We start from the raw sequence: 21,458 nt of genomic DNA, 5'->3' as shown, positions 1-21,458 counted from the left end.
ACTCTTTTTTTTCCCTGAGGAAAATGTTAGTTTATGTAGTTAATATTCAGCAAACGGGGGCCCCCTGGTGTTCTAGTGGTTAGGATGCGGCACTCTCACCACCGCGGCCTGGGTTCGATTCCCGGTCAGGGGACTTCCCCGGGCAGATGGAGCTCGTCAGCCCTGTAAGGCCATCCATCTGAGAGAAGGTCACTCTAAACAAACCTACGTCCTGAGGACCTCACTGCCACTGTCCAAGCTCGCTCGGCCCCGGCAGATGAACCTTAGGATTAAAGGGTGGGCTCAGTTCAGCGCACACTGTGTCTCACCTAAAAAATCCACTGTGCAGGCTGGAAGGGTAATGACCTTCCCAAATCTTCGTTCGCGAAGACTGGCTGTGATTCGGCAAACTCACAAGCTGTTAAAGCAGTCTTATAATGAAGACTACTGGTCAAACCTAATAATCTGTAGTGCTACCAGCTTATGTACAGTGACGTTCATGTGGATAAAAACAAAAAACATGTGTGTGAATACTGTAGGTAAGTTTCTTTTTGAAAACCAGAATTTATAATACACTTCAAGCAAATAATGTTGTCTCAGAGGATATTCACAAGATGGTTGATATGTGTTTGTAATCCTAGGAATTAAAGCATGAAAGGGGAGTGTTTCCATGTAAAATATGTCTCTATATCAAAGCCATTTGTTTGACCTAGGTTGCATGCTTTCTCTAGCCACAAGGTTTTAATTACCTCTCTTGCTTGCAAGGGAGAATGCAAAGCCCTGAGAGGTGTGAGCTGTGCAGTCTCTCCCACTTTTCTTTTGTTTACAGGCTGTTGTCACTTTCCCATTTTTTAATGACATCCTTTTTTTTCTGCTCACTGCCTATTAACATTTAGTCAGATCTCTCCTGAAACAAACCCTAATCTTGGAAATACGAAGACTACAATACATGAAAAACATCATGCCTGCATGCTTGTCACTTTTATTCACAGAACTTGCCTTCAGTTGCTCAAGCTTTAAAAATACTCACAACCAGATTGAATTTTCAGCTTTTTTTCTGATTCATTTCTTCTTCCAACTCTAGAATTGTTTGGGCCAAGCCTATAGTCTTCATATAAACTTAAAAAAAGAAATACATTTGTTCGGCTGTTCTGCCCCTCCTCCCTCCAAAAGCAGAATGATTAATACAAAAAGAAGGAGCAGAGTGCTCCTATTGTAAAATAGTAAACATGACTTTCTGTCAACAGCTGTAATAATCAGATAGACTTTTGGTGGGAGAAATGTCTTTCCTTGTTCTACGGAAAATTAATTTTAATTTGGCCAAGTGTGAGGTTAAAGCTCTTGGCAAGGACGTGTAACCATTTCACAGCCTGGTCAACCTCTCCCTGGACTCAGGGAAAGAATTCCCACTGATTCAGCTGAAGTTACAATCTGTGTCTGCTTCATGCAATTGAGTCTTCTATGAAGATCTCTAAAATGACCAAGATAACTCTCAAAGTAGAACAATTAATATGTTATCAACTGGTGTGAATTCTTCATAAATCAAGCGGGGCTTTTTCAATTAGCTGCTCTGCTATGCAGGTTCATGGTGCTCCCATGACTTACTGGAAGTCTCTTCGGGTTCATCGGTGCTGTTTATACCTCTATGTGCATTAATGTCTGGGGTCTTTGTGCTGCAGGGAATTATACTACACAATGGTCTCTTCTGGAGAACTGTAAAATATTTTTTTCTGACCATGATGGAGAGGGATAGGAGCACTGCCTGAATTCCCAGTAATTTAATTTTAGACTGAGAGAGCTTTTGAACAGAGACAATGTAAAACTTCCTATGTAATTACAAAGGAATAAAAAAATTAAAATCTGGATGACCATTAAACTTAGGTGAGAGATATGTTAGGTGAATAGCTGCCCTGTCGAGATCAGTACCTATATAAAAATCTAATTTATTCTGCACTGTGGATATAGATAACCAGGGAAAGCATTATTAGTATTTAAGGTGTTTGCATCCAACATGTACTAAATTTCATGGAATCATGTTTAAGGAGAAGAATCTCCTCAGAAAATAATTCCTTTTTCTTTGGTCATTGACAACTTTCTTGCAGTGACTTGGAATCACAGTCTTGTCCTAGTGACTAACCACTCTTTCTCTTGCTTTTGCATTTATAATACAGCCATTTTAAGCCATTGCAACTCTCATTAATCACAACTTTTGAAAATATCTCTATAGCGAGGATACAAAATAATATATTAATGAATATTCCACATAATGCTTAAAAAGAGAAGGAGTTTATTTAGTGAATTACTTCAATGATTCTGTCTCTGAATATATGAATATGCTTATGCCAATGGACATTTTGCACACCTTTTCTCTTGTTAGGAGTGATGACAGCAATATAATGCTTATAGTAAGCAAAACTGTAAAAAAAATTGGATGCCATTAAATTAAATTTATTTTAATGAGGCTAGTAGCCTTTACCAGGTAAACCAGTATATCTAGAGTAGAAGAGACAGACAAAATGGAGGTGCGTAGGAAATGGAGAGGCAGGTGAGAGCTGAAGATTATTATGGTGTGCAAAAAACCCATGATCTTTAATTTACAGATGTACTCACTAGTTGATATTTGCCATACAGAGAGAATCCTGATCCAGCCAAGAATTGAGCTTTGATTTTCATGTTTCTGTTTAGACCTTTAGCTCCAGAACATTCATGAATTAGTTGTGGTAAATTATTACTTTGGTGGTATGAATCAACACTACTACTAGTAATATCTAACTGTGAGTTCCATGATCGTGTTTAAAGTGTAGTTCCTCCTTATGTCCTTCAAGTCTTATTTATACCATCTGGGAATAGTCTCAAAAAAGTCTTCCAAAAATAGTTTTAAAGGACATTTTTAAATCCTACTTTTTTGGACATTGCTAGGAGTTTAGGTGAGATCTGGGACAACTCCAACTTGGACCAATGTAGTATGCCTATTATAGTAATGTGAAGATTGCTTCAACAAGGCAGGAAGTCAGGATTTAAGATGCCAAAATACTCAGCTGGTTGAAAACTGGCAGAGATCCACTGACTGCAGTGGATTATGCTAATTTACATTTGTGAAGAATCATGCCTACCAATATTTAATTTACAAGTCAAGCAGGTAAAAAGTACTTTGAAAAAAATACAAGCAGATTTTCACACAAGAAACAGAGGCTATATCTTGACAATATTGCTACTGTAGTTGCTCATTTGACTAGGGCACTGTTGGGTCCTTTCTATGATTTAAATTTTATTTTTTTTCCCTATAAGAGCAAAGGAAATGTTTGTAAGGAAGTATTGTATGTATATACATCTTGAGACCTGAAAACAGGAAAACAGGATACACAGGAAAATCTTTGAAAAAGAGCTACAAGAGCTTCAGTGTGCTTCTTTAAGTGTCTCTCACAAAAGCACAGCTTAGTGTATTCCCTCTAGTGTTATAAGTCTGGTGTTTAAAAACAAACAAAACTAAACAAAAACAAAAACAATGTAGGCACGTAACTGTCATTTCAACTTAAAAAGGTTCATGTAACTTTATCTTACTCATGAACTCTCTGAGCAGTCAGGCGTTATGAAACTGCTCTGGTGTGAATGATATAGGCTTTCTACAGAGAAATAGACTGTTAGAAAAAAAAGTAAGAAGGAATAGACAACAGCTTAATAGAATTTTAAAATATATGTAGCAAAATAAATATCAAGGTTGTATCTGATCTGCCTTTTAAAAGACAAAAAATTGTACAAAGGTCAAAGTCACTTTCTTTACCTAAAAACAGATACCTCAGCATACAGGAAAAAAAAAAGAGGTGAAGAGCCTACTGAACTACAGAATTAAGTAAATACGCAGTACCATTTTGATGAAAGTATGCTCAACTTCCATTTTTACATAGATGGTTCACAGCAAAGACTCATGACTAAGCTAATTGACAGGTCTTTTAATCTAATAAACTACGAGTATGCTTTTGAATTCCAGCTCCTAAAATACCTCTAGGGAAAGGAGAGAGAAGGAAGGGAACCCTGCAGTACCCAGAAAGGAAGACCTCGGAGTAGAGAACATGCCTTATAGCAATGCACAAGCTTGTCTGTTCCAAACTGATTGAAGAGAATCCTCTTTTACAGGAACACTGCATTAAAAAAATGTGGGTCTCTGTTAAGAGCTTTGACGTGACAAACACACTGGAGTTTCACTATGGCTGTTACAGCAAAAAAATGCCGTCTTGTGCTGTGTAACCTTTTCAAGCAACGGTATAATTGAATGAAGCAGCAGACAGAGAAGCAGTTCCAAGGAACTCTACTCTCTGAATCTGTTTGCGTTTTGATACATGGCTGGAAAAACAATTCATGCATGATGTTCATAAGGCATGCTGTTATTACAGTCCCAGGAGCTGTAGAGTGAACCCGTATAGACTGACTTGGCCTTTAAATTATATTTGTACTGAGATAGAAATACTATTTCTTCTTTGAAAATAAAAAGAGAGCTACATGTGGATATATGATACATACTAATGAGTGCCATTCAAAAAACACATCCACCAGCAACTGTTAGAAGATTTCTATTTATTTTGTCTTTTGAATGCTGTTTTATAATTACTAACTTTTCCTTACCGAACAACCCAGCCGAGGTTCTGCAGGAGCACATTTCATCCACCGCTCAGTGCGAGGTCTGTGTGCCTGATGCACAGATGGTGCAAGTCTGCTGGAGCACTCACATTGGCAGCAGCTTCCCAGGCCACGCTTTTAGCTTTCCAGGTCTTGGATCAGTTTCTAGAGTTTAACTGAGATGAGTGACTTTTAAGAGAGACTGGTCTCTGATGTGACCTGTCCTGGAGCAGGCTTGTTCAGGAAAGCTTCCTTCTGCCAGAAGGAATTGTAACCCAGAGTAGGTTTCTGTTGTTGGACTCACCAGATTTCAGGTAAGCTCTGTGTTCTAGAAGATCTACAGGCAGAGGCATGCCACTAACTTAGACCTATAGGAGCTGTCATATAGTGCTTGTCTTGTTCTCTTCGTTATCTCTGTAGAGGTCTGTGCAAAGGGAGATTTCAACAGCTTACTTGAGCTTCATTTAAAATTTATATGTGAAGGATTTTCCCTATTTTCATAGGTGCTTGCAATTCCTGCTTAAGAAGGTGGTTTGGCAGGCAACTTAACTGTAAACATTTTCATTATGTTTCTCAATGAATGGCATGATAATTATGTGGCTCTTTCTTTACAATCATAAAGTAAATGGGATGAATTAGCAAAGACTATAGAAATTTGAAATTATTTATTGAAAACATCAAACAAATCCATGGATTTAAAATTTCTATTTATTTTTACCGTCTTTATTACTAATTTATTTATTTTAAAATACTGCATGTATCAAGTTGGATTCAGTTTGTATATGCTTTAGCCAAAGGCAAAGAATTTTGTACCTCATGCTATTTTCTGATGAACTACCAGATGGGCCTAGGGGATATATGGACACATTCCAAAATATGCTACACTCACCCTTGTTAAGGTTGAAGTAATGGAGACTTTTATGATTAAGAAAAATATAAAGAAGAAATGTGAGAGTTAGATTTTTTTTTTTAAGACAGTTTGATTTTAAGAATAGCAACCAAAATAAATATATTCAGTTTCCATTTCTCTGGAAGTCTTGTCTGTGGACTTTGTAAGTCTGAATTTCATTTGACTATTCTGATTGCGAAAGATTCTGAGGACCCTGGACTTTAAGATGTCTGACATATAAAATAATAGTATTGGTCTCCAGTCTCCATCCTTCTTCATCTCTGAAAATGGAAAATATAATTAATACCACAACACTTGTAGGCAGAACTAGTGTAATTCTAAAGCTGTGTCTTGGGCGCACTCTCCAGTGCTCTAAGAAATGAAAGCAAATGTTTAAATCAGCTAAATATGGGAATTAAGGAAACTTTCATATTCATTGAAATTGTGCCAGTCAGTGAGGTTCACTGTGACTAATCTTAAAAATCAGAAATGTATTGTAACTTTTCTTTTCTCCTTTTGTCTCTTTGCTTCAATGAAACAAAACTCTAAACAGTTTTTTTTAAACATTAAATTATATAGAGAAGACTTTTTACTCACATAAAAGAAATACAACAAAATTCTGATTTAATATTTAAATGAAAATTTAAAAAAATCAACAGTATTGAAGTTGTTGAAGCACTTGTATCTTCATTGTGTTGCCAGGTTTATATTTGCTAAAAATTCCTTGAGTTCAGACCATTTTTATGAGTGATTCTGGTAGTCTACAACTGCAGTTTTCCACAAAAAGTGCAATTTTTCTTTGTTGTTTTTCTAAGGAAAAGAAGGAGAAAAATCTGAAAACAAGAAAGCAACTCTATTTTATTTTTTAAATTCCCTTAGTAATGTGTAATAAAACAGATAGTTATCAGAAAGTATGGCTGAGTGGGAGTATATGAGGCCAGGCTCTGAAACACTTGAATGCCTTCTAAGCATACATAGGCTGTTGTACACTATTCACACCTGTGTCTTTTGCCTCATCCCTAAGATGAGGACACCAGTCTGCTGTCTGAGCATGGTGTGGTGAAGGAAAGTGAGGTAGGGATTACTTTTTGCATGGAATTATGAAGGGGTTGGTACATGAAACATAGTCATTTCAGGTATTTATTGAAGAGTCAGAGTCCACTTACCAGAATTAAAATAATGTATGAGAGGAGTTAGCCTGGTTAGAGACTCCCAAAATCATTAACTGTTTTTTTAACAATAAGTATTTATAAAGGTATGTGCCATTTGCGTTATACCACTGCCACTGCTATGATTTCTATGCAACTAAATACCACAGCTGCAGGCATTAAAAATAGAATTTTTCAAACTAAATTCTTTTGCGTTTACACATTGCTGACCAATGTCGAGATATTAGAAAAATGAAATCACTTTTGAAAATGCAGGCTGGGAAATTTGAAGACATATCTTCAAGTTTTCTTTGTAATCCAAGTGAAAATGAAGAGGTTGTCAAGACAGAGGGAGCCTCATTTCTTAATTGCAGATGCTACTCTCCCTCTACTCCCTTAGCAATAAACTGGCATTTTGAAGAATTCCTTCATCCAGCAGGCAAAACCAGCTGCAAGTCACTGAGAATAGGTGGCTGCATTAACAAAGCTTGCTTAAGCTCAAGGGAAGAGATGGCCTAATATTACCATAGTTTTAATTACTATTTGATGATCTGGATAATCTTTTATCAAAGCACTGTTCTTGATTAATTTATAATTTTCCATTGGCTTTAACAAGAATAAATTCTGTCTTGTTGGTGCTTTTGTTCAGATTGTTTTCGTAGAAGCTGAGAGCAAATTAAACATTTTCCTCAGAAAAAAATTCACACACCACAACCAACAAAAATCTGCACATTAGAGCTAATCAGTTTCCAAGTCCCGTGATTAGTTAAATACCAAAAAAACTTTTCTATTTCCCTGAGATTTAAAATTACCTTTGAGAAGAGAGTCAGTAGGTGTTACATTTCATTAATAGCAGCTAAGGCAGGACAAAATTTTGGATGAATAAGTGAGTTTGAGAAACTACGTAAGTGCCCATCTCCAAATATACCAAATGTGCAGAAAAAAAGTGAAAAACTTTCTTCCTATTGTTCTTCTGTTACAAGAAAGATCCACTTGCATTCATCATGAGCTGGTATTTCTGGGTTCTTACCCAGTCTCAGCTAAAAGCCTGAGCTAAAACTGCTGTGAAACCAATAAATGATGTTATTTAATACTGTATTAATATCACTAGGAAGCAAAATTAGGTGCCTAAAAGTACATTTTTCTTAACAAAAGATGTTTGTACAGTAGCAGAGGCACAAAGCTGAACTTCTTGTTTTAAGAAGGTTTAAATACAAAGTGACAATTACAAAAATTACTTCTTAATTTGAAAGTCCTCTGGACTACTCTGGTAATTATCAACAGTCAAAAGTGGATGATGATTCATACAAAGTGTGTCTGATTATCTGTTTCCTTTGAGTAGGCACCTAAGTGAGCCAATTGACTCAGGCACTACTTAGACTCTCTCTGATGTTAACTGAGGTATAAGTGTTCCCAGCATCTTGCAGAATTCAGTCTGAGTATTTCACTTAAGACTGAACTGATAATTTTTTTTCTAATGTGCACGTCACTACTATGATATGTCATGGTTTTCAGCACTTCAGCTGCCCTGTCACTTGTTGTCCCAGACCTTTACAGGAGTCAGTGATCAGGCAAGTGATTCTGAAAAGCCACAGCTACAATAAACTGTTGGGGTGGTTTTTTCCTCTGTGTTGTTGCCATGAATTTCAAGAATGAAGGCATCTGTGAGTTGCTAGGGAGCAGCTGTAATCTTATTTATACGTTATATGGAGCAGAGAGTAAGACATATAAAATACTCAGACAGATTTCTTTGAACATAGAGAATGCTCCTTGGGAAGGAGCATTTTTCAATGTGTTTCACAATGAATTGCTTCTGATTCAAAGAAAAAAAATGTCTTGTAGGAAAGAAAAACTCTCTGGCGTGTTTTAGAAATAGGAAATATTAGTATAATTTAGGAAATAGGATATGCTAGTAAGAAGATACAGTTTTCTTACTCTGTGCAGATTGTATAGTTGTTTGTGACTACTAAAAATTGGAGTTAAAGGAGAATATCTACAGCAATAACAATAATTCACGTGAATTGGAGTGGTTATTTCTGTTTTCCAACTTTTTCTGCTCCCAAGATCTCATTATATGCTTGGATGTCTGTTCTGTGTGTTCTCTGCTTTTCTCTCATAAGCGAGATCATGACATGCAACTTCATGGCCTTGATAAAAAAAAAAAAAAAAGTAAATATGTGGGTGGTAGTAGTTGATATTTTGTTTGCTAAACAATGTTATTAAAACTAAAACTGTGATTCTGTAAAATCTGAGTATTGTTAATGAAACTTTAATTTCATAGGTAGCTTTTCTTTTTGTTTTAAATTTTAGCATTACCCAAAATTTCTGTAAGAAATGGGCCTTTTATTTTCCCCCTAAGCTAGCTGTTTCCTTTCTCTTCAAGATGAAAAGCTAAATTTTTTGGGGGATAAGTCTGTATGATTTTTTTGGTAGGCAGAGGGAGAACAAAGAGCAGTGAATGAGCTCAGAGCTGACCGACATCCTGGGCCAAGTTGAGGTTGATATATAAATTGGAAAAAACTCTTAACTTATCACATTAGCTATTTTTTTATTATTATTTTATATGCTGATACGGTTAATTAGACAAGGATTTTACTTCAGTCAAGAGTTGTAAGGTAACTCTCTTTTGTCTAGATGTGGATCAGATAGAAATATTCTGTATATGGAAATGCCTGTTCCTTTCAGGAACTATAGAGGTGACTTTGGTGCTTGCTCAGCCTTAGGTTTAGAAATCTCAAAGTTATGTAAACTCCCAGCTGTTAGCAAAGAGGAAGCATCCTTCTTCAATTCTTTCTGCTTTTAGCAGAGAATTACACATTGCAGAGAGACAGCTTTGACAATCAATGAACCAAACCTGGGTTTCATCCAGGACCTCCAGCCAGGAGTAAAAGGAGATGGAGTCAGAGACAGGTTGGAGACAAGGCTACAGCATGGGTCCAACATCCAACCAAGGGACTGCAGAAAAGATTTAACATACATCTGAGGGGTCTATCTGAGTGATGGGCTAACTACTGCATAGGGTCACTGAAGGGGCAGGGCTGGAGACAGGCACACTTATCCCATAGCCCAGGACTGGGCTGAAATGGAGCTAGTGGGCAGAGTACAGGCAGGGGTACAGGCAGAGGTTCCTGGAGAGGCAGATCACGGTCACTGAGGTCTGCTAGTGGCACAGGGTGGTAAAAAGAGACTTTTCGGAAGGACTGGGGGGAACTGGCTCTCTCTAGAAGGGAGGGAGTGGGCAGGCCCTCTCTAGAGAGGAATGGGCAGGAAGGGAATAGTTTACAAAACCTTTATTTAAGTTTCACTGTGTTCAGAGGGATTTTTAAAATTTATTTATTAAGTTAATTATGTTAGTGTATAAGCTTATAAAACCTAGCTCAAGATTTCACAAGTACTTTTAGTATTTTGGTGTAGTTGTTTTCAGAAAAGATGGAGGAAGACTCACCACAAAGTTTTGGTTGATTTGGGCTTGGAAGTTCAGTAGTATCTCAGGGCAGTAGTTTTACCATCATGGTAGTCTCCAGCTGGTCTTGACTGATGATAAAACATTCGGTGATAAAACATTGATTGCTGACAGAGGTGTCCCATCACCTAGCTGAGCTAAATGGTCTTGAAAGTAGTATTGAAATAATAAAAATATCCATACATTTACCTGGTACAGATAAGTATTACTGGATTGTTAAGGTATTTTGTTTCTCTTTTCCAAAGCATATATCAAGGTAGGAAAAGTAACAGTGAGTTTTGGCTAACTTTTGAAATTCTGGATTTGAACTTTTGAAGATCTTAGCTCGTATGGCTTCTACATCCATGAAAGTATTCGGTGATGGAAAGGAGATTGGCTTGTTCATGTCCCATGTTTGGGCTCTCAGCCAGGTTACAACTGCCTGAAGAAAAGACTCCATTGTTTCTTAAACTGTGAGACTGACATTTTGAAAACAAACAAACAAACAACAGGCAAAGCAATTCTACTGTAGTTCAGAATAATTCTTTTCCTGAGTGTGATAGAGCATGAGTGCCATTTAAATAAATTTTCAATGCTAAAGCCAGCTCCAAGGCCTGCCACTTTATAGCAAGAGTCATGTAATGACATCTTTCATGCTCTCTCAATTTGTACAGAACTGTTTGACTTGCCCTTGTGAGCCTTACAGGAAGCAAGGAGAATGTCTCTTTGTGAGAGATTTATAAACATGTCCTTGAAGACTGAACGGAGAGGGGCATGTTCTGCTGAGGTGCTGGCAGTTTTTCTAATCTTTGCCACATTGAACTATTGTTGTGTTGTTTCACTTTAAATGCGACTCTCACCATCACATTCTCTCCTCTAAAACCTTGCAGTTCATTATGTGCAATTTTAATACAGTCTTTCCTGAATAAAGAAATATATGGCTATTGACTTCAGAAAGAAAATAAAGTGTTTTTGTGTTATGATCTTACAGATTTTACTTAGTCATGCAATGAGATATTTATCTGCAAGGAGTGATAGGGTTTTACTGACAATTTGCAGAGCTTTTAGCAAAGCATTAGCGATTAAAGTACTAAAAGTTATTTTAAATGTAAAAGCCAACAGAAACTTGCATTCACTCCGTCAAAGCAATTTAATAAATTGTATTCAAATTAGCTCTTAACAAGGATGGAGCCTGCCAAATTGCGTTTCGAAAGATGAATGAGCACACCTTTGCCAATAAGACCCTTTATGGCTATTTGAAATGAGCTTTTGCTAATTGTGTTTGACTGCTAGATGGGAGGCTTGGAGAAAGAAAATTTTGTCCCAGTGTGCCAAATCCTGAGGTGTCTATCATTGCCCTGTGTAGTGTTGTGCTGAACTGCTGCGGTATTACAGCGAATTAAAGGGTAGTAGGCAACAAATAAATTACTCACACACCTTTTAAATAATTAGTGAATATTTCTTAGACTGTAGCTTGGTAGTTGAGACAGGTCTCACACTCCAGGAAAACAGGAAGTGTGTGAAGTTCTGAGTAACTTCTTATGCCATTTGTTTAAAAGCTTGTGGTATAAATCTTCCATTGGCAGTAGAAGCAGGGTAGATTGGTGCTCCAAACCCTGCCATGGGCTAAAGCAAGGAGGAGGAGAAGGCGAGTCGCTGACTCAGCTTTATGTGGGATCTTTGCAAATCTCCAAAGGGTTTTCTTTGGATGGGATTGTTCTGAATTTTATTTTTTTGAAATCATTGACAAATAGCAGCTTGTGAAACCAGTCTCACAGTCAGGTTTTCTTGGTGGTAGGACCCACAGTGCCTGTTTCATTTGGTGGTGATCTGCTTGTTATGTGATTCAGGCTTTTGAACTTTTTGATAGCTGGTGCTGGAGAAGAAAAATGAACATGTTTATTTTTTTCCTACAAATCTGCCAAAGTGTGTACAACACTTCGATAGTCTGCAGCTTTCAAACCATTCAAGCTTGGAGATATGGGAATAACTTCCCTATAGGAAGGGGGTATGTGAAAAATTTGAGTGCTCTCAAATTGGGGTTTATAGGATCATATGTTTGCTGGAAGAGTGAATTAGATTCAGGGATGAAAGTGCAAATTTTCCATCTAGGTTCTTAATCCCTTACCAGTATGGCTTAATGTAACTGTACATGGAGCACAGCACAGGAAGAACACAGAAGTGTTGGAGTGAGCCCAGGGGAGGCCACGAAGATGATTAGAGAGGCCACGAAGATGATCATCTAAGAGATGATCTTAGATTCCATCAAAGATGATTAGATGAAACATCTCTCCTATGAGGAAATACTGAGAGAGTTAAGGTTGTTCAGCCTGGAGAAGTCTCTGAGCAGACCTTATTGTGGCCTTCCAGTACCTAAAACAGGAGAGTTGGAGTGGGACTTTTTAAGAGGGCATGTAGTGACAAGACAAGGGGGAATGGCTTTAAAATGACAACTGGTAGGTTTAGATTGGGTCTTAGGAAGAAATTTTTTACTGTGAGGGTGGTGAGACAATGGCACAGGGTGCCCAGGGAAATTCTGGGTGCCTCATCCCTGGATGTGTTCAGGACCAGGTTCAATGGAGCTCTAAGCAACCTGGTCCTAGTGAAAGGTGTCCCTGTCCATGGCAGGCAGTTGGAACTAGGTGATCATTAAGGTCCCTTCCAACCCAGGTCATTCTGGGATTAAGTCAAATAGACTATTCATATTGTCTTTCTAGTTGGTGAGGTGCAAAGTTATGGTTGTGTGGATGCAGTATGTTATCATTTTAACTTCCTCTGAAGCTGTTAGATCACAGCCTGTTAGAAGCTGTATTTCACTAAGTTCTTGAAGATCAAAGAACCAACACTACAGCACTTGCCCTTGTATAGCTGGTCAGTGCAGTCTCCAAGTCATCTCTGTCATCCATCTGCTCCAAAGCTGCATTACTTGAGCCTATATTTCACTGTACCTCTACTGGGAATTTTTTTTTCTTGTGGCTCTCTTGATGTTTGTTTATAATGTTGAGTGAAAAAATTAATTACTATGCAATTACATTTTTACAATGAACTACTGCTTTCTGCAAATTTTAAGATGTTTCTGTCTAATTGAAGCTCTGAATGAAAAGAGTTTATACTGAACTTTTCTTTCTGCTTTCACTGTTGAGTAGCAACATAGTTCTAGCCTACTTACAAAAGCTTGTCACCATTCTTCTATATATTTAGTAAACTTTGGATGCAGGTGTAATTCAGGAAGTCATGAATGAAGTTCAAAGAATTTGGCATTACACTGCTCTTCAAAAACTAAGACATGAACAGCTGGTGACACCCATAGCGTTGTTCCTTGTGTGACCAGGCTGAATATTTGCTGATGAAGGGAGAACCTGAGAGTTTTACCAGATTTGATGGTCATTCCAATTTAGATGCTCTTCTGAAATTTACAGTCTTGATTCAAACCATCTAGATGTATAAAACTGATTTTTACTCTTGCCTTGCCTGTAGGACTGTAGGGCTCTTTGTCAGTACAGTCAATTTAACTCTAAATGACACTGTTGACTGCAAATTTAATGTGTTTCAGAAAAAATTAAAGACATTCTGTAGTGATCAATTGTAGGATAAAATGTCTTTATTTCCAATTTTTTTTAATAATTGGCTTATAGGCCACTTTAACTATTAAGATCAGTCCTAAAAACCCCCCCAAACACAACAAACAAAATAAAAACACCAAACCAAACCCCTAAAACTGCAAACTCCGAAAAAAGAGATTTTGGGGTTTTACCTGAGATAAACTATCTATTTTGAAAATCAAGCATCTCAAAAGCATCTAAGCTTTAATCTGAATTCATTAGAAACTGTCTTCTTTTATAGTAGTTTTCTGCTCCCCATGCACTGATTTTTTAAAATGATTGCTACCGTATGAGGAATTAAATCTTATTCAGTTACTGGTGGAAAAACTGTACATCTGAAGGAAAAAAAAACACCAAAACCCCTACATAAGTGTTGTAAAATTCATAAGTGCTGAAAACCGATGACAGCTTACAGGACATGCCCGATTAAAATTTGCAGCTAGAACTGACTGTAGTTGTCAGAAAAGTTTTTGTGATACTTATCAGCTACAAGCACCAGAAGGGACATATTTTGGTGAGTTTCTTTAAGGTCTCCATAGCTTTAACCCAAGAAACCTGGCAGGGCTGGTAGACTCAGTCTGGTCGGCAGTTTTTTGGCTCTTTTGCTGGATGGCAGCCAGTGCATTAGTGCTGGAACCGTTCCTGCCTGTGCCTGGAATTACTTCCCGGGAGACAGCACAGCCCCCACCAGGCAGTGTTACGGAGAGGCAAAGTACTTGAGTAAACTCAGGCCATCTGTTGGCTGCATAAATTAGTTTTCTCCATTTGCCCATCTAGCTATAAGGTATCCACCCTTCTTTTTTTTCCCTCCCCCAAATAATGTATTTTTTCTTTTTCCAGGTTTAGTACAATGGAGATTGGTAAATGCATTTTTTACTTCTTTTTTCTTCTTTAGTTCTTGTGGTTACATGCAATTCATTATAGTGGCTTTGTTTAACAAATCAAATTATCTCCTTCATATACACTTTCTGCTTTGGAAAACAGTTAATGGGTCCTCAGAGACAACCTTTATTCATGATAGAGGAGAAAAACATTTATAGTTCTGTGCCCTCCTTCAAACCCCCATCTTTTTTCCCTTTTAATTTTTTCCTCATTTCCCCTTTTTGTTTTACTTTTCCCTTTGTTCCTCTTTTCTTATTTGTTCCTCTTCCTCTTTCCTCATGAATACTAACACTATCATATGAATAAATAGATAAGAGACTAAATTGATTACATTAGCATAACTTAAATGATTTGTTTCTATTGGTATTTGTTGTTCAGCATTCGAGGAAGAATTAAATTCAGTAGTAACTATTTTATTTCAAATTCAGTCATTTTAAAGGATTTCCATTTTACTGCTTTCTTAGCAATACATGGGAATCAGATTCCTTGAGCATTTAGCAGTTTGATAGTTTATCACTAAAGCCAATCAGTTTTGAAGATGTATTAAATAATTTTTAGTGGCAGCTTCTTCTTCTCAGAAAAAAATGTGAAGTACTTCTTTCACAAGGCCTGTTCGGAATTTCCTAGCAGTAGCCTTTCTGAAGCTGTCTAGTAAGACAGAGGACATCTTGATGCTTCTTCTGTCAAGTCAGTTGGTTTATTTTGAATGTCTAGTGTCATTTTGATTAATTTCCATTTTTTCCTCTTGCAGATTTATAAGGATAACAAAGCGTTGTATGATGTAGAAGCAAACAACCCTCGTCAGCTAGTGGAAATTGCAGCCAGAGACATTGAAAAACTTCTAAGTAACAGGTCTAAAGCCTTAGTGGTGAGTACTAACGGGTTAAGTTTTCTATGTAGTATTTTAAAAAAAATCTTTATTTACTATTGAAACATGCTTTTATAGTTATTTTTGCTGCCTATACTCTTAGAGGCAGTGTCAGTGTGATGTGTACAAGACATGACATGTAGAAAGATGGCTCCTGACTTCATGGTAAAAATGAACTCATTAGTTTGCTGACATAGGGCAGATGCTTATAATATTGACCGACAGATAGGAACCATGTCCAAGTAAGAAATCGAGTTATAAATAGATTGGAAAATATTCCTCTAAGTGACGCACATGAATGTTTATGACTTCAAGATCACCGTACTCTACCATCAGTAATGATATTGGGGAAACAAGAAATAGGGTTTTATTTTCTGACTTGCTAATTTGACCTGTATTTCAATTATATATTGGATCAGCACAGTTAATCCTGAACTGTTTGTGTGAAGGCCATGCTGCACTGTGACCTTACAATTTTTTATGCTGTAAATAAGAAGTAGCTGTTTCTTTAAAATGCTTTTGCCATCAGTCCCTTTCTCTTCTATCCTGTAAGACAGCGGACATGGGTAATTGCTTTTTATGATTCCTACTCACATCACTCTCACTCATATAAGACTTTAGAGTGCTTTTCAGAAGATGCTGGCCAAACAGGAATGGGAGGATCTGGATGAAATAATAAACATGCTTGGTACAGAGTACAGCTATTAGAAATAGGTTTAAAGGATGGAACAGCAGACTCGATTTCCTTGAGCAATTACATATCCACATAGGCTTGCAGATGAGTTTGGATGTGTCATTTAAAGTGAAAGAGAAAAGAAAGAGGGATTAATTCACCTAACTGTAGACATCCACTCAGCTGGTTGTCCTAAGCTCCTTTTATGTTCAGTGGAATAAAACAGGCACTTCTCAGTCAGGACTGACCTGACATATTCTGAGTAAGACTTTAAACGGGATGAACTATAGCCCAGAAGTACTTCTCTCTTTCTCAGTCGGAGAACCCTCAAATGTAAAATGTAAGTGTGTAAAGCTGGGGGAGATGAATCCCACCCAAACAGTCCTTTTATCAGTACCATTCCATGCAACTGAAGAATCAGTGTGAGTGTGAAACTACTGCTGCTATCCTGAGAACTCACCTTTTTGTAGGCGATGAGATTTTGCATAGTTCGTCATCTGTGCACACAGGAGGTACCACGGGAGGTACCTGTTGTCCTGTCTTTGGTTCTTAGCAGGAGTTCACTCTTCCAGTTGCCATCTCATCCCTAACATACAATGTACATCAGTGTTATCTGGGCAAAAACTTCTCTAATTCATTCAAATAAGCGTAAAAGAGATACGATTTTTTTGCTTGTTTTCCCGTTTTACTTCAGTGGGCATGTGCTTATGTGGCAGTATGTGGACTTTCTATTATTACCGCAGAATATTATAAGTCATTTGCAGACCTTTATGAATACACCAGTTTTTCTCCATTTTCCCATCAACCCATATAAGTTTGATGTTTTTAATTTATCATAAAAAAATTTTATATATTTTTCAAAACTCAAGATTAATGTAGGAATTTGTTTGTGATGATTTGATCCTAAAATTTTAAGAAAATTAAAGAATTATCTTGTGCTTATGCAAAAAAAACTTCCCCAGGACAGTTTTCCTGTGAATGTGGAAGAAGATTGCTACCTCATTTTAGGCAAGCACATGGTCACTTTTTGGAAAGGGTAACATGATTCAGTTCTCTGATGTAAAAGAGGATTAAATTAGGAGAAGGATGTTCCTTTGATCCAGTTGCTCCTAATGGCTCAGATATTTATACTGACTTTTCTATTTGTAGTTATCTCAGATATATATCAGAACTTCCAATAACTTCTGATTTTAAACCTTCCTGCATATTATTTTTTATACACAGGAAATACTTATTATCTCCTGCACCTGAACTGTTGCTTTCTACTAAGAGAATTTTTTCACCTTCCATATCTATTTCACTTTCTGCTTTTTTCAAGGACTATATTTTTGCTGGCATTTTATGAACTTTATGTAGTGAAGCTGAATTTATCTGAAATTTCCGTCTTCATAAATCTGATGGGTCACATTTTCTCTGAAATCAGGAGTGGTGTTGAATGGAACTGCTATTAATGACTGCACAGCGGGTTTTACCATTGGGGCTGATATGACTCAAAGTTTTAATTGAAACCTCAATCCTGAAAAGAGTATGATGCAAGAGCACCAGACATCCTCCAGTGATGCCATGAGGAAAGTGCCAGTGAATGACATCAACAGTGTCATTGTTCAGAGACAATCATACCCCAGGGATGCCATGGTTTCCTTTAGGCATGGTGCACAATCAATCTTTGGGCAAGGTTATAATAAGCAAATATTAGTGATGACTTTTTAATAGTAAGTAATTTTCCCTTGAGCTGTAAGAGTACCTTTAAATGACAAATATCTTTTGAATTTCAAATTATTTGTGTGTTCATGCAACTTTGAGCTAGATAACTCTCTAGCTGTACCAGTAAAATTACCAGGTAAAATTATCAGGTTCTGTGCATTGCACACAAAAGACTTAAATACCACGAAAAACCTTTGTGATTTCATCTCTGGTTTATATGAGAAGAGATTATAACAAAAATCTGGACAAAGGCAACTTATCCCACAGTAAGGGAAAAAAGTCTATTTTTATTTTTCCATGTGTATGACTTTACATTAGACATAAAAGCATAAAGCATAAAAGTGATGTTTGAAACAGGTACCTAGCTGAGGAAGGAAAAAGGGGAAAGCCCTGATCTGAACTCAGAGGGCTTTCTTAGATCACTATTACTAGTAAATGTTAGCCATAAGAGAAAAAGTTAGGATGAAAAGAAAATGGAAAATTTTCTATCAAACTGCAGTGGAAGAAAGTAGTATTAGTAGTAAGGAGGTAGAAAGGCAACAACCTTAAAGTCAAGGATGTCAAAGGCTGTCTTGCAATAGAGCCTGTTGTTCAAATAGTGAACATTTCTTTTGTATTTTACTATTGCTTACTATTGCACATTTGCCTGGACTAACCATACTGAACGCCCACTATTTCAATATTATTAAACTCCAATATCCATACGGTCCTGCAAGGAGCAGGAGGTTGGACTCAATGATACTTATGGGTCCCTTCAAACTCAAGGTATTCTATGATTCTACTATTTCATGGCATCATGGACCAGTTCATATTCTGTCTCTGTGTTCCTGGATAAAAGGTGGTGTACAGACTAAGCTGTGCTACCATTACAATCTGCATTCCCAGGTGTCTAATGGCAGATGGGGGGAGGTTTCATTGGAAATGAAATGCAGTAACTATTGGCAAAACTCACAAAGCTTTTCCAAAGATACCTACAAATAATATGCAGTCCATTGGGCAGTCTGGCACCCAAATTGTTCATTTTTGCTAGAGTTATCCTCTGTCTTGGAGTTCCTACCCCATTTATCAGTGCAATAGCTTTCTGGAGCTCTGTATATCATCCTAGTAGATAATAATCTTTCCATTTAAATGGAAACTTTAGAAGATACTAATATTTATTTAATGAGTATCATTAGAAATACTAAAAAGAGTACCTGACGTTGTACTATATTTATAAAATACGGTTTGAGGAGTTACAAATATTTTTTCATTGACTGCATAAAAATAAACCATTTAAATAATTAATATATGTGATGGGCTAATAATATTTTTTTTTTATTGCTTATGTGAAATACTGTAGTGGTCTTAACATTTGCAAGGATCCTAATATTTGTTGCCATACTTTAAAATTAGAAAGTTATATTTTAAAAACTCATTGCTTTGCCAAAGCACTGTTTCGGGGATTTGTTTTTGTTTATGCATTGTGTCATGAGGAGAATGAAGTATGACTTTGTTTATATAACATATGCATACAACATATTCAACATATAAAAAGTACTATTTGATCCAGTGCTGCACACCAAATTTAAGCTGCAACTTCACTCCTGTGCAGTGTGAATTCCTTAGCTGTGCAGCCCTTGGCCTCTCTCTGCCCCTCTGAGCAGCCCATTACTCATTAGGTATTGGGAAGCATCCTAAATCTTCTGCAGCAGGCAAATCTGCAGTTTTGCAGCTTCTCATTTTTTCTCATATATTTGAATTGAAGATAGTAAGCAAGTTTGGATCTCTTAGGTAGCAAAAAAATTAAAGTAAAGAAAGAAAATTATTAATAAAGAGCACCTACTAACAGGCTTTGCAAACTCATTCTGAAGGAAAAGGATCAAAACATCCTGTTTCTTGCTTAGTTAAGATCCCTTCCTGCATTCCCCAATTATTTAATGTTTGGCTGCATGTTTGTGCAATAGTTTCCGAGATTAATCCTAGTTATCTTCCTATCCAAAATTAAAATATATGCATATTCCCCTACAAATCTTTTCCACAGTGAAATGCTTTCTGGAAAGCCTCAGTGTCAGGATCTTATTGTCAGCACTATGGTACACTCAAAATGCATTTATTAATACACTTTTCTTCCATTACTGCCCATGTTCTAGGGAAACAGGATAACCATTTATGTAAAGCAAACACTCAAGCTCCATTAAAATACATTTCACTGGAAGAGACAGTCATATTTTCATTGCCAAACTCCTGCTTAATATTTATTTTGTGTTGCTTTGGGTCATTTGTGTATGCTTTAGCTCTTACATCAAGGTTGCTTAAGGGAAGGCACTAGTCAGTACCCTTGGCTTCTTGGGCTGTGTGGAGATAAATTATGTGCAGATTTCAACCTTATTGTCTAGATTTCTTCAGACATCTCAACCAGAGACATAATATCTTTATTCTTGCCTTTATGCCTTAATTTCTCCAGAAAATGAAGGTAACAGAGTTTCCATGGAAACTGAGGCACAGATTGTGTGCTAGGAGACAGGTTCCCTCTATGTGCTGTTGGGAAATGTCCAAGGTGCACAACTGTGTCTCTGAATGAGGAGCTCAGAATGTTTATCTGCTGGTTAAGATGCAATTTCAACACAGCTGTGCAAGTGTGTCCAGATCCCCCAGTATTGCCCTGCCTGCCTGAAATAAGGCAATACAACTGGGAAGCTTAAATAAACATGTGTTATAGAGTATTTTGAGATTCCTGGGCAGAGATGATACGCACTTTAACTAGGATTGGTAATTTTTCTGTAGCCTGGGAGACCTATAAAATAAAATAAATTTTGTAGGTGTGCTTGTTACTATTGTTTTTTGAAAGGTATACAAAACTCTAGCTTGAGTTTTGTTTTGATATCTTAAACCAACCTAACATCCTCATAAACACTCTAGGACACTTGTCTTCTGGTCTGCTAATATTAAATTGCCTATAGTAACAAGACAGCTTTCCACTTTTTAAAAGTACTCTGTAGATAAACTTGAATTGTCTACTCATTTAGCAGAACTTACACTGGACAACATCTCTTGCTTTTGGGCTCTGTTGCAACTCAGTCACCAGTCTCCTGAGCTCCACTAGGAATTCCAAGTAGCCTAAATAGTCACATCTCATAGCTAAGTCCATCACTAGATTTGCTGCTATTTTCTTTTTCTTCTATTTTTTCTTTTCAGGTGTTTCTACTCTTTTGGCTCTGTCAGTTACAGGAAACATTAGACAATTTTATTGGAAAGGGCTCACATTGGAGAAATTCATAGCTTGAACTGTGGTTAGTCTCCCAGCGGACTCACTTTCCTACATTTTATTAGTATTTAGTTGTTCTATGAGAAGCTGGACATCATAAGGAAGTTGGCAGTGTACTGTGTTTGCTGGGTTTTTTGCCAAAATAATTTCAGATCTGACTTGTAAGAAAAGGAAGTCTATAAGGATGGGAAAGAGCGAATTAACTAGTGAAAATTACTGGTCAAACAAATGAACAAAGTTTTGTCTATGCATGTTTTTGTGTCATGTACACAGGTTTTATTTTATTTTTTACTCTAACATGGTAATTTCCCCCTTGAAATTGTTTGGCTGTATCTGTTCCTTCTCTTTAATATTTCAAAATGTTTTATTCTTTTGAGTTTTAATTTCAAGCTGGAGGTGGCTCTTTGTCCATA

General features: G+C 36.9%; 1 protein-coding gene and 1 long non-coding RNA gene across 9 annotated transcripts in view; one reads left to right on the top strand and one right to left on the bottom strand.

Annotated features, from left to right (window-relative positions):
• Positions 1-21,458, top strand: part of CACNA2D1 (calcium voltage-gated channel auxiliary subunit alpha2delta 1) — a 376,639-nt gene that overhangs the window by 52,009 nt on the left and 303,172 nt on the right. For all 8 annotated transcript variants that reach the window (XM_064656439.1, XM_064656438.1, XM_064656437.1 and 5 more), the window contains exon 3: positions 15,308-15,424. In XM_064656439.1, coding sequence (XP_064512509.1) covers positions 15,308-15,424 — 117 coding nt within the window. The remainder of the gene's footprint in view (positions 1-15,307; positions 15,425-21,458) is intronic.
• Positions 9,485-16,913, bottom strand: LOC135414987 (uncharacterized). Its single transcript, XR_010430932.1, has 2 exons — positions 16,558-16,913; positions 9,485-10,164 (listed from the first exon to the last, which is right to left on the bottom strand). It is a non-coding gene; the product is annotated as an uncharacterized LOC135414987 (long non-coding RNA).

This window comes from Pseudopipra pipra, chromosome 5, assembly GCF_036250125.1.
Source record: "Pseudopipra pipra isolate bDixPip1 chromosome 5, bDixPip1.hap1, whole genome shotgun sequence".
In the NCBI taxonomy this organism is placed as follows: domain Eukaryota; kingdom Metazoa; phylum Chordata; class Aves; order Passeriformes; family Pipridae; genus Pseudopipra; species Pseudopipra pipra.
The sequence above is the reverse complement of the archived record's forward strand: the minus strand, read 5'-3'. Positions and strand labels throughout refer to the sequence as shown.